The sequence below is a fragment of the Echiichthys vipera genome (assembly GCF_963691815.1).
Source record: "Echiichthys vipera genome assembly, chromosome: 17".
Classification (NCBI taxonomy): Eukaryota; Metazoa; Chordata; class Actinopteri; order Perciformes; family Trachinidae; genus Echiichthys; species Echiichthys vipera.
In genome coordinates, this window is record NC_139842.1 from 9,742,215 (window position 1) to 9,754,531 (window position 12,317).

Below are 12,317 nucleotides of genomic sequence, written 5' to 3' on the forward strand. Positions count from 1 at the left end.
CAGTTTAACAGTAGATTTTACATAAAAGTGGTACACATCATCTTAAAGCTGGGGACCTCAAGATTAATTTGAGAGGCAGCTCAGTAATGTGTTTCAAGGTCTTCTAGTCATAAATCTGTAATAAACATTGTGTTTTGTTTTGGCGCATATTCAAATGCTGAAACTTTACAGTGTATGAGGCCTTGAACATTATTATGGAAGTATATGATGGCCATTATCATGCTCTGTTATGTCTCATATATTGTTGCAGTGGTTCTAAGGTGGATACCATTTGTTAAACAGATTTGGTACAGAATTTAACCCTTCAAAATTTCACATTCAGACACTCCGACTTTGATGAACACCTTAGAAAATCCCTGCCGCGATTTGGTATCAAAAGCTTTTGACATTTGGAGATTTCTGCAACAATTGCATTTTTCGGCGATTGGATGGCGATCACGTCTGTTCTGGAAATTGCTCAGAAACCCCCTTATTGTCAATATACATAGAATAGCCATACATCATTTGAATGCCCTACATCTCTAGTTTGTAGTTATACAGTTTCATGAGGCTGTCGGCCAAGGATGCCAACGTCCTCTAGGAGTGGAAGAGGATAACAATCTGAAACCGTTACTGCACACATGCCACTTCCATAATCCTCCTTCTCCTCCTTCGGTTATGCACCAAATCCTTATGAACATTATCATTGTCCTCATCCTTCAGTACATCATCATCCTCCTCCTCCTCATTATCCAACAAATATACATTAAATGTATCCCAAAAGCACTACAGCTAGAACACTAGGTTCAGTATCTCACCCACCTGCATCCCAATGATGGCGTAAATGAAGAACAGCATGGCAATGAGGAGGCAGACATAAGGCAGTGCCTGAGGAGAGACACATTAATCGCTTGGTATTAAGTTTGTGTGCACTAAGAGACTGCACCTGGGCATTGTCTTTATATAAACACAATATTAGTCATGTGTATTTCTGTAAAATCTACATATGTGGATGCATATGATCTGTGTGTGTGTGTGTTATGCTACATAATTGGGTGTAAACCTTAAAGGACTGAACAAAGGTCCAGAGCAAGATGCGGATGGTTTCTCCCTGCCTCAGCAGCTTGATGAGACGAGCTGCCCTGAACAGCCTCAGGAAACTTAGGTTGATGAAATTATTCTACAGTACAGCCACAGGATAACCACAGAGAAAGAGAGGCAGAGGCAGAGAGGTAATGTAGAGTAGAAGATAGGAAAGTAAAGAGGAAGGGAAAGCAAATGATAGAGAAAGGTGAAATAGGGAGTGAAATTAGGATAGAAGGATTTGGGGTTGGAATAAAGGGAAAGAGTAATTAGCTGTAGTGCAAAGTGTGCAAACATATTTCCTTAGACACCCAAAACATAACAAAAATGAGAGGAAAACAGTAAAATCCAAACTGAAGGAGATTCAAACTCAATATAAATCAAAGAATCAGGAGCCAAACAAGTCAAAGCAAACCAAACTCAAATCAGCAAGGCTCCAACAAGCTTTTCATATCCATTAAAGTTAGACAAAACCAAACAAAACAACACAGGGGAAAGGAAATCATCCAAATCTAACTAGTTTCATCCAATTGGGTTACGTAGTAGTAATCGTAGTAGGAATGGTGAGTAGTTAAAAGTGCAGGGATGTCAGGACGTTTCCTTGGAAAGACAACCAAATGCACTAATTCTCTCAAGGCAAAATATGCAATATTTTAAAATGAAGCAAGCCCACAGCATGCAGATGTGCACTAACTCAAGGCAAACCGGTACAGCTAATGGCAGCCGATGCTCCATCCAATAGGATTGGCTGCCAAAGTCCTGTGACATTCTGTAAAGATGTCACAGACAAATAAGAGCAAGAGGGTGGTTGAAGAACCAACTAAATAATGATATAATATATTAAGTCAATATACAGTATTTTCTTCTTACCTGTATGATTACATGCCCAACAAACAGTGTTTTATATGGCAATTAAGCTTGATTTTGAATATAAAGCCTTTTTTTGTTTTGTTAGAAATTATAATAATTAATTGATGTGAAACCTGTAAAAATGAGTTCTTCAACCATGTATCACAATAAACGACAAAAGGTGCGCAATTGAGGTGAGTTGAAGTGAGACTTGAAGTGCTCAAAAGGGACTGGCACATGCAGGTTCCATCTACACTACAGCATGTATTACATTGCTCCGAGTGTGTGTGTGTGTGTGTGTGTGTGTGTGTGTGTGTTTGTATGTGAGTGTATGTGTTGTGAAAATAAAGGGACCCTGCCAGAGACATGCGAGGGGCAGCATGCATCACTTGTTCTCTCTGCCACAGGCAAAGCTTTGGATTCACTCTGTTGTTACTGGAAACACTCTCCCAGTCACTGCCATATGTGTGGGTGTGTATGCGCCTATGTATGTGCATACAATGAATGGCTAATCTCAATGGATAGATGGAGCAATCTATTCCAGTTAATACAATACAATCCTTCTTAGTAAAGGATGTACAGTGTGGGTAGGATTTACAGCTGAATAAAATATATGCATTGATACAGTGACTGGTAGAGAGGTTACAAATGAAAATACTACAAATTTAGAGCTCACTCAGGAGTCGGGGCTCTGTGTGGTGGGGGACAAGCAAAAACATGCACATTTTACAGCTACAACATTGGCTGGGATGCAGCTAAAACAGATGCAGTAAAATAAGATCTCCAAAAAATTACAAACCATCTACATGTGGATGTTGCAGACATATGGTTTATAGCAGCAAAATTTTTGGATTTTTGGTTGGTTCGAAGAACAACCAGAGAGATTGACCAAGCCGGTTGTCATGGGTGGACACAGAGGATTCATAGTGCATTTTGATTGGATGGAATCGCAGGAAGTAGTAGATGTTGGGGGGAGAAGGGGGTGGGGCCAAGTAGATTACAGAAGATCGTCGTTAAGTTTGTGGACGATTTAAAGAAAGCATGTAAAAAGATAAAAACAAGAAAGAAATCAACATTATAGAGACAAGTTAACACAGAAGCAGGTTTTGGTCTGCAGACTGTATACATTCATACAGCAGGGATACCAAGGATCTAGACAGCAGGGGATTGTAGATATTAAAAATAAATAAACATGATCGTATGCCAATATAAAGACCAACCAGTCAAAGAAATATTTGCTAGAGTCTAGTCATCTATTTAAGCCTTGACCGGACTTGAATCATTGGTATCCCTTGCCGCCTCAGACAGAGTTGGTGAGTAATGTGTCACAGATCTTGATAATGGCTGTGCAATTCTTGAATACAGTCTAGTGAATACTGTACAAATCTGACTGTGTTCAGACCAAGACAAAGCAAATGTTTCATCTTGCGTTATATTTTCGCCTGTTACTTGCTCCCAACAGCCAATGTACCAATTGTCCAGGCATTAGCTCAGAGCTAGCAGCATTCCTCTCTCATTTTTTTTTTCATTTTTGTACATTTATATAGTAGATTTATTAACCCCCAGAATAATGGCCTTTGCACACCAAGTCCATATTCATATATGTTTATCTACGTTTTTTTAATCTGTCATTCCTTAAAATATGTTTCTTCTTCACTTGGATAATGCTGGTCCAAAATGACATGAATGACATCATTCAGACATCATTTAGCTGCCTAGAGCACAATTACGTCTATCTAATCTTTTGTAGATCCTTTGTTTTGCTATCAGTGCACGTTACCATACCTGCCACAATCTATCATTACTATCTGTAAGCAGTCGCGCCACGTCTAAAAATCGCTTCATGTTCTGTCTGAACATACCTTTAGAATTTTTTTGTATGTTTAAAAACACTCTCTCCAGATATATGTACATTTACACCCAGACTAGCACATGTATCAAAAGTTTTATGGCTGTATGCTACCTTGTTTGTGTTTCAATTTGCCCTATATAGGTGATAATGGATAAAGCAGACTTAACCAAACTACAGGGCCATCTTACCATCAATGGCTAAAAGCAAGTTAGTGCACTATAATGTAACCAACACTAATCAAGTTAATCAGACCACTCACTTTTAGCTTTATTTGTTTTCTAGTCCAATTGTTTTAATAGTCAGGTGTCCAATGGACCCTCAAGGCTTCAGCTGTACTTACTAACAGAAGCCTGATGTAACTGCAAATCCTCTATTGGCCAACCTGAGATAGAATCTGATAATTTGATTGGCCATTAGGTTGCTTGCAGAAGCTGTGTGCACTGGCTCGCTACAGAGCGTCAGCATGCTTCCTGCCTCGCTGTCAGTGGCTCAGTGCTGGTTAGCTGGAGTCTGGTCTCTTCTCATTCCACCAACTGGGACAATTATATAAGAGATGTCCATGCATGACTGAGCAATGCAAGACTCAACAGTGGCCTCTAACTCATGCTCTTCCCTAGCTCCTTGTCTTGTCTACTGTATGTGTTTCCCACAATGTGACAGATGTGTAAGCCCATAGACACATGCTGAAGCTCATCTAATAAACAGTCATACAGGCTCAACACACATTGCTAATACAATATCACCTCTGCCTGTTTACAGTTTTGACTGCTCAGTAGAGATGTCTCAAACAAACACATCTACATAGAAAATTAATTTGATTCCGCCACTTACCCCGAGCTCTGTAACCAGGATGTCTGTAATGCTGCCCAGAACTGTCACACAGTCAAAAATATTCCAGGCATCTTTGAAATAATTCTGTGACCAGGACAAGAAAGAGACAGGAGAAAGAGGGAGGATGAGATAGAAAAAGGGAGGGTGAGAGGGTGATGAGGTGACATGTGAAGAGTGGGACAGTAAAATATAGAAGAACATGGATGTGGCAGAGACGGAAAAGAAAACAGATCAAATATTGATAGATAAATTGGTGATGCAAGGAGATGGAGGATATACAGATCACATTGAAACAATAAAGAAAACAATACGGTAGGATTTATGTAATATTAGAATAAAAAAGATGCAGAAAGAGAATGAGATGTTAAGAGTGAGAAAGTGAGAGAAACAAAGAGTGAGAGAGAGAGAATTAAAGTCAGTCAGAAAGAGAATAAGAAAAAAAAGGCATGTCAGTGTCCGACAGGAACAGGAAAGAAATCAGATAAGACAAATGGACCATCAGTGATGGCATGTTGGGTTGATGCCAGCAGACAGGCTCGGGACAACTTGTACTGCATCAGAACATCAAACATCCCATACTGTAATATCCTTGTACAACCAAGTCATACTAAATTCCAACTAGTTACAAAAATGTTCATAAAAAGGGTATCACATGACATCCCTCTCATTCATACAAACATGTTTATCCATAGATATACATAATTATAGATCTGAAAATGTTTGCTTTAAAAGTAGAGCGAGATAGAGGGATAGTGGTGAACAAAGCAAGGTCCGCTTCTTTTGCTCTCCTACATATAGCCTGCAGCCAAACTGTGCATTAGACAAGTGGAGGGACATGGAGAGAGCAAGGGAGGCGGCTATTAAAATAAACCACCTTGACAAAAACACACAGACGTCTCTGAGGCCTTGTGTTATTTGTGTGTGTGATTGTGCATGCTCAGTGTGAGTTCCACTGCAATCTCCCAGATTCAAATCCTATCCTGCTTAATATCCACCCTCTCTGTAATCTTTGCTTCTCTTTTTACCGCCTATCTGTCAGTCACCCCCGTTCTTCTAATTACTGTGCTACCGTTCGACCCAGTCCTGCATCTCCTCTCAACATTCATCCCTAAACTATCTCTTCTAACCATTCTTTCCCCTCACACGCCTCCCTCCTTGTCCTCTGCAGCTCAGATGAACGTACACTTTACTGCTGACTTCTAGCAGTTTTCAATCTCTTTGCATCTTCGCTCTTTTTTTTGCTTAAAAAGCTCAATGTTTCCTCACAGTTCCTCCTTAAACATGTAAGCTATAATGCACTATGGACAATGTTTCCAAATGTAACTAAATAATGGACGAGAGGGCTGCCTCCACCGCATGAAACAGGGTGTCATTTAATTTGCTGAATCTATTGTTTTTTTGTGTATCTGGCACTAGCAGGCATAACGAGTCTTACTGTTGACACCAAAAACCCTAAGAATAAGTACTTAAGTACTTTTTAAAAAGTGAGATTTCCATAAATACTATGAATTTATCGAATTGCTTAATCCACACAGAAATGCACACAGCCCGTATTCAGAATCTGTGCCTTTAAACGAGCTGTCAGGACTTCTGTACAGTTGTTATGTCACAACTATACTATATATATTATAGTTGTATATATAAACATAAATAGGTAGAAAAATGCAGCTACAGTGCTATTACAGTCATTCTCCGGCTGCAATCACGTTCCAGAGACGCTGAGAGCACAGATGCACGGAAACGCTGACCAGGTCGATTGTGATTAGTAGAAATAAATACAAGGAAGCCAGAGCGTTTTTCCCCCTATCTCAGGATAATAAACCGGTGTAGCCAGACTACACAGTATTATATAAAGAATACATTTAAATTATTGACCATTACAGAATGTAAACATGTTTTATATAAAGGACCTTTAAGACTATTAAAATTACTCAAGGTAGGGCACAGAGAAACATTGCTGTGATCAGTTGTCATTGGTCAAGGACTCATTTCTTTATCTCCTCAATAAAATAACACGGATACCATATGATAATAACTGACTTTCAGCACTTTCTACAAAGATACAGTAGAGACATACATCCTCACCACACACACATACACTCACCAGTACTCCAAAGGCGATGATCTTGAGTACACACTCCATGGAGAACAGGGAGGTAAACACTATGTTCAGGTTGGCTAACACAGCTTCATAGGTAGTAGAAGCTCCGTCATACTATGAACAAACACACACACATACGCACAAGCAACACACACATTCAAACGAACAAACCAGTGTACAAATACAAGGGGATGGATTGTCACACACACACACACACACACACACACACACACACACACACACACACACACACACACACACACACACACACACACACACACACACACACACACACACACACACACACACACACACACACACACACACACACACACACACACACACACACACACACACACACACACACACACACACAGACAAACCGTCAGGGACAAAAAGGAGGGCAAGTAAAAAGACACACAGTTCAGCTCGCCCAGTGGGAGAGTCAGACATAGTCATTAAAAGGAAATAGTGTACACAGCAACATCTGAGTAAGTCCAACCTAATGAGTGTGTATGTTTTGTAACTGAGATAGAGACAGCAAGAGACACAGGTTCAATCAGAGAGAAATGTTAACTTCCAAAAATCAATAGTAGCCTATGGTATTTTGTTGGTGTGTTCATGTTAATGTGTGCATTATTGTGTCTGTTTGTAGCATGTAGACATTTACCTTCATCATCAGCACGACGGTGTTGAGCGCGATCATTGCCATGATAGTATACTCAAATGGTGGCGATACCACAAACTCCCACATACGGTATTGAAAGCTCAGCTTGTTCTTAGGCATGTGGCGTGTCAGAGGCCTGGCGTTGATAGCAAAGTCTATGCAGGCTCTCTGCAAAAAAACAAAAAAAGGTTTTATTCTCATCCAGCATTAATGTTCTCCTGTCTTTCCTTCTTCTCTATCCAGTTCTTCCTGCCTTCAGATGACCCTCCCAATACTCTTTATCCCTTTCTTCCTTTACTCCTTTAAAAGGTGTACTGTATTAAGTATTGCGAACACGTACGCCTCTTTGCCTACATCCCGAAATGTCCCTGTCCACCTCAAAAAAAGAAGTAAACATAGAAGACAGGCAGAAGGCAGGGTCTCTGCATATACAGACACCACCACACACTTTTAGTGGGTCATAAGTGATAATTGAGAGGGCTTACTTTTGTATTAGTTTACACATTGTTTTTTAGGATAATACTACATTTTATACCTTTAATCCTTCCTCACCTCATTCTTTTCTAAACTGTACTCCTCCATCATCTTGTCTCCTTGCTCCTGGAAGGTGATGATGATGAGAGCCACGAAGATGTTGACGAAGAAGAAGGGGAAGACCACGAAGTACACCACGTAAAAGATGGACATTTCCATCCGGTACCCCGGGCTCGGGCCCTGGTTCTCATAAGTCGCATCCACTGAATGCTTCAGCACCCTGCAGAGGAAGAGAAGGGAACAGTGGAGGTTTATGGGTGGTCAGAAAGCACGTATGCTGCATGTGAATGCGTAAGTTCAAGTATACTCACTGCGGCCACCCCTCTCCGGTTGACACGGTGAAGAGGGTGAGGAGGGCCCAAGCCACGTTGTCGTAGTGGAAATCGTACTTCTTCCACTCCCGCTTCTGCGCCTTCACTTCGTTATCACGTTCATACACCAGATACTCGCCCCTGAAATATATATCACATCATCAGCACAATGCATAAAGGGGAGAGTTTGCTTCCAAATGTTTGGAATGTTGTGTTCCTGAGTAGATACTGAAGATGCAGTGGAAGGGGAAAAAACACTTTACTTGTTTAAAAACCCAATTCTGTCCTAGAAAATTACGTTTGCATACAATAAATCTGCATTCTCAATTACACTTTGAGGGAAAATGGTGCACATGGTGAAACAGACATGTAAACATGTGATTAATGTTGTGTTTTCTGAAACAAAACTACATGGTTAGGGGTAGGCAACAAAACCTTTGGCTTTAAAAAAAGATTGTGGGTTAGAATACGTTCCTGTTACGTAAATGATGTATGTTGTGTAGGTTAAGTACCTTATATAAAGTGACTTTTGGTTTCACACAGGACATAGACAGAGGTTGCTTGGGTAAAAGTCCTGTGTATTTTTGACCTGTCCTCCCACCAAAACCAACTCCCTTTACGGACTTTGATTAGACACTCATTTGTGATACGTTAAAGAAAAACCTAATCCAGGACAAAATACATTTCTATTGAAATGTAATTGAGAATGCAGTTTTTGGGGCTCAACTCAATGCTAAAAAGGTGACCGGAACATTTTTACTCTGGGTAAATACAGTGGGGTATTTCCTGACCTGCAATCGCGCTCAAACTCCTTGGATTCATCAGTGCAGTAAAAGAAGCGTCCCTTAAAGAGCTGTACAGCCACCACAGCAAAGATGAACATGAAGAGTAAGTAGACAATCAGGATGTTGAGCACATTCTTCAGAGAGTTCACCACGCAGTCAAACACAGCCTGAGGATCGAGAAACGCGTTGGTTATTGTTTGAAAGAAATACACTGGATTGGAACTATTATTGTGATTTGGTCTGATCAGATGGTATTAGAAGGTTAAGGGACAAAAAAATGTTAGCATACCTTAAGTTTGGGAAGACGTTTAATAGTCTTCAGAGGACGTAACACTCTCAGTACCCTCAGAGACTTGATAGTGCTGAGGTCTTTTCCCTTACTGCTCCCCCTGTGTGTACACATGCACGCAGATACACACAGAAACAGATACATTCACACACATGCATACACACACACACACACACACACACACACACACACACACACACACACACACACACACACACACACACGCGCACACACAAATAAAAAGAGTCAGCAGGTTCAGGTGGATATGACTGGCGGAGTCTTTTTGATTCCAAAATGGCAGTGGGAAGCCATTCCTTGATGGTATTTGTGTCCGAGTTAACTCAAAATGAGTAACTGCGTCTGGGTTAAATACATAGCAACACATGCAGCATTGCTATCATGTTACGCTTATTTCTAAGTGTGAGGTTAGCATTGTAGCTACATGCTAGAATTAGGTGGTATTTTACAACTACAGTACATGCTACGGGAACAACAGGTGTCATTCCTTTCTTGAATGCTAACTAGTAGCTAAACTTGTTCAATACTTTGCAACATATTTCAATGCTTTACAAAGACGGCTAAAGCCGTGCCTTGCACATGCCCAGCTAATGGTGAAATATATTCATGCTGCATTGAAACCTTGCTTCCCATGCTACAATATTTCCTCTTTTAAGCAGCAGGTTGAGTGATGGAGAACTCTATTCTACACAGAGAGATTTACAGAGAGAGTTTGAGAGCCATGTTTGCAGCTGACTAACGGAAATCCTCGTTAGTGGTAACTTACAGTAAAATACCCTCATGTTAACTTAATGAAAGCTTATGTATAGTTAAATAAGACAAAGACCCACTCTATCAACTTTAAACATGAGTCACAATTTGTGTCACAATGTGTATCAAAGTGGTGAAAACTTGAATGAACAGCCAAACTCTCTCTTTTGATGACAACAAGTTCCTTTCTATAAAGTATAAAAGACAACTTAGATAAGCATTTTTCACAGCATTGTTCAAACAGCATGGAATCTTGTCTTGTGTGCCATTTAGGCAAAGACAAAGATATTTTAGCGAGCATTTCTTGATTGAAATGCTGAGCCAAACCTAGCTTTAGGTACATTTTTCTGTCACACTGAACACTCGGTACAAAACTAAACACTCACAAATGAAGGTACTATAAGTGAGCCTGTCAGTTAAACTAACAATCTCAAAGATTTTTTATTTTCATTTTCACTAACTTACTGAGCCTATGACCCGCTGATGACCGCCCTTGCGTTTGCATTATTATGAACTGGGTGCCTGTGGCAACATTCCCGAGAAAAAACACAAGCGGTGCACTGTTAGTGACGTGTTATTCATCACCCAGCAGTGGCTGGTAGGTGAAGCTAATGCAACAGGCTTGCTATTGAACGGTAGATGCTAGAATGTAGTCACCGAAGAGTCACCGAATTAAACTGGCATACTGCATTTGTGTCACTTAAATTTGCAGCTAGCAAGCTAGGAAGGGTTAGGGAAGGGTTAGGTTAAAATGATTTTGGTTACATTTCGTTACTTATAAAAGTCACGTCATGTGAAATGAATTATAAAGCAGATTATTGCTGTTTTTGGCCTCATATTTATTCATTACAATGTTACGTTATAACAGGGTTCAAACAACGATGTGTGTTGACCCCCTGCAGTAGGGCCGTGTTGAAGTTCAGTGGATACATTCTTGCATCTACCCTCTTCAATTGCCAATTGACTGACGTCACACATGCAAAACTGTCTGAATCTTTGAAGTGTGATCCAACACCTGCAATTATCGCTTATTACCATTGGTGCCACCAAAAAGGAACAGGGATCTTTGAGATTGTAACTTTAACTGACTATGCACTTAAGTACAAGAAACATTACAGTTAACTGATGCTAAAAACAGTGCTACTTTTTAAACAGAAAACAGTCTAACCTGTATACTTAGATAACTGGCTAACTATAACTGGCTAACTAAAGCATCATTAAAATTTGTTATAGTAGCTTTAACTCCCTGCCCTGAGATTAAGGTCAAAAGTCACCTTTGGGGAGAAAACAGCTGTGAGTACAGCTGCCTGTGTCTTACAGCTGTTAAAAACCAGATGGTACTGCTGGTGGTGCAAGTGCTCACACATCTATGTGTGTGTGTTCGGCATTGTTTTTACTTGTGCACTAAGTTGTGTCTTTGCTCATTTGTTTGGTCAAATTTTCACTTCACTTCGTCTTTGGGTTGGAATTTCCCAGATGTGTTCTTTTTCTATTCTTGTACTAATGCTATTTTAAAGGGTATCTGTTTGATTGTGTTGAGGACCTGATGTACGTTAACTTCAGACTAAGTTACGTTTGAGTCAGAGCTGTTCCATGGTGAACAATGGAAAGATAACACACAAGTAGAGAAGTCAACAGTGATGGATGAAGAGGAAAGAAATGTGTGATCAGAAGAACAGGCTCTGCGAGTGCAGAAGGAGAAAATGAGGAGGAAAAAGACAGAGAACTTTACCCGCCGCCGCTGCTGCTGGTCCAAACGGAGAGATGAGGGGTAAGAGACAGTGAGACAGTGAGACAGAGAGAGGGAAAGAGAGAGAGAGAGAGACAAAGGATGGGAGAAAGAAACAGAATGGAACACAGAAAAAGGACATTGAAGGAAAACATCCATATGAAAGACAGAGAAAGAGAGAGAAAGAGAAAACAAGGCCTACTTTTTATTAGATCAACCCTCCCTAACAAATCTAACACACATGGACATAAACACGCACATTCAAAATTTTGACAAAAAGTGTGACGACATCACAGCACTGAACTACTGTCTCCATCTCTGACATTTCATTAATGATGGGTTTACAGGCCAGATACTGCTTCTATTATTATTATTCAGTAGGAAGGCAACACAGGATTAATTGTTATTAATTGCATTAATAATTTAATTCCATTGTATGTAGGTTATTTCAAGATGATTATTTCGTATGTCAGAGCTTAAATTACTATTAATAAGTACTACTACTACTGTAGAAGTGCAATCATGCTCAGTGAAAAAAA

The 12,317-nt window shown here is 40.1% G+C and overlaps 1 protein-coding gene across 1 annotated transcript in view; it reads right to left on the reverse strand.

Moving 5' to 3' along the window:
* Positions 1-12,317, reverse strand: part of cacna1aa (calcium channel, voltage-dependent, P/Q type, alpha 1A subunit, a) — a gene marked incomplete at both ends in the record, with an annotated part of 81,611 nt that overhangs the window by 22,118 nt on the left and 47,176 nt on the right. The window contains 10 exons of the mRNA XM_083931008.1: positions 802-867; positions 1,043-1,159; positions 4,595-4,678; positions 6,699-6,809; positions 7,366-7,530; positions 7,915-8,116; positions 8,208-8,348; positions 8,999-9,159; positions 9,282-9,381; positions 11,782-11,793. Coding sequence (XP_083787134.1) covers positions 802-867; positions 1,043-1,159; positions 4,595-4,678; positions 6,699-6,809; positions 7,366-7,530; positions 7,915-8,116; positions 8,208-8,348; positions 8,999-9,159; positions 9,282-9,381; positions 11,782-11,793 — 1,159 coding nt within the window. The remainder of the gene's footprint in view (positions 1-801; positions 868-1,042; positions 1,160-4,594; positions 4,679-6,698; positions 6,810-7,365; positions 7,531-7,914; positions 8,117-8,207; positions 8,349-8,998; positions 9,160-9,281; positions 9,382-11,781; positions 11,794-12,317) is intronic.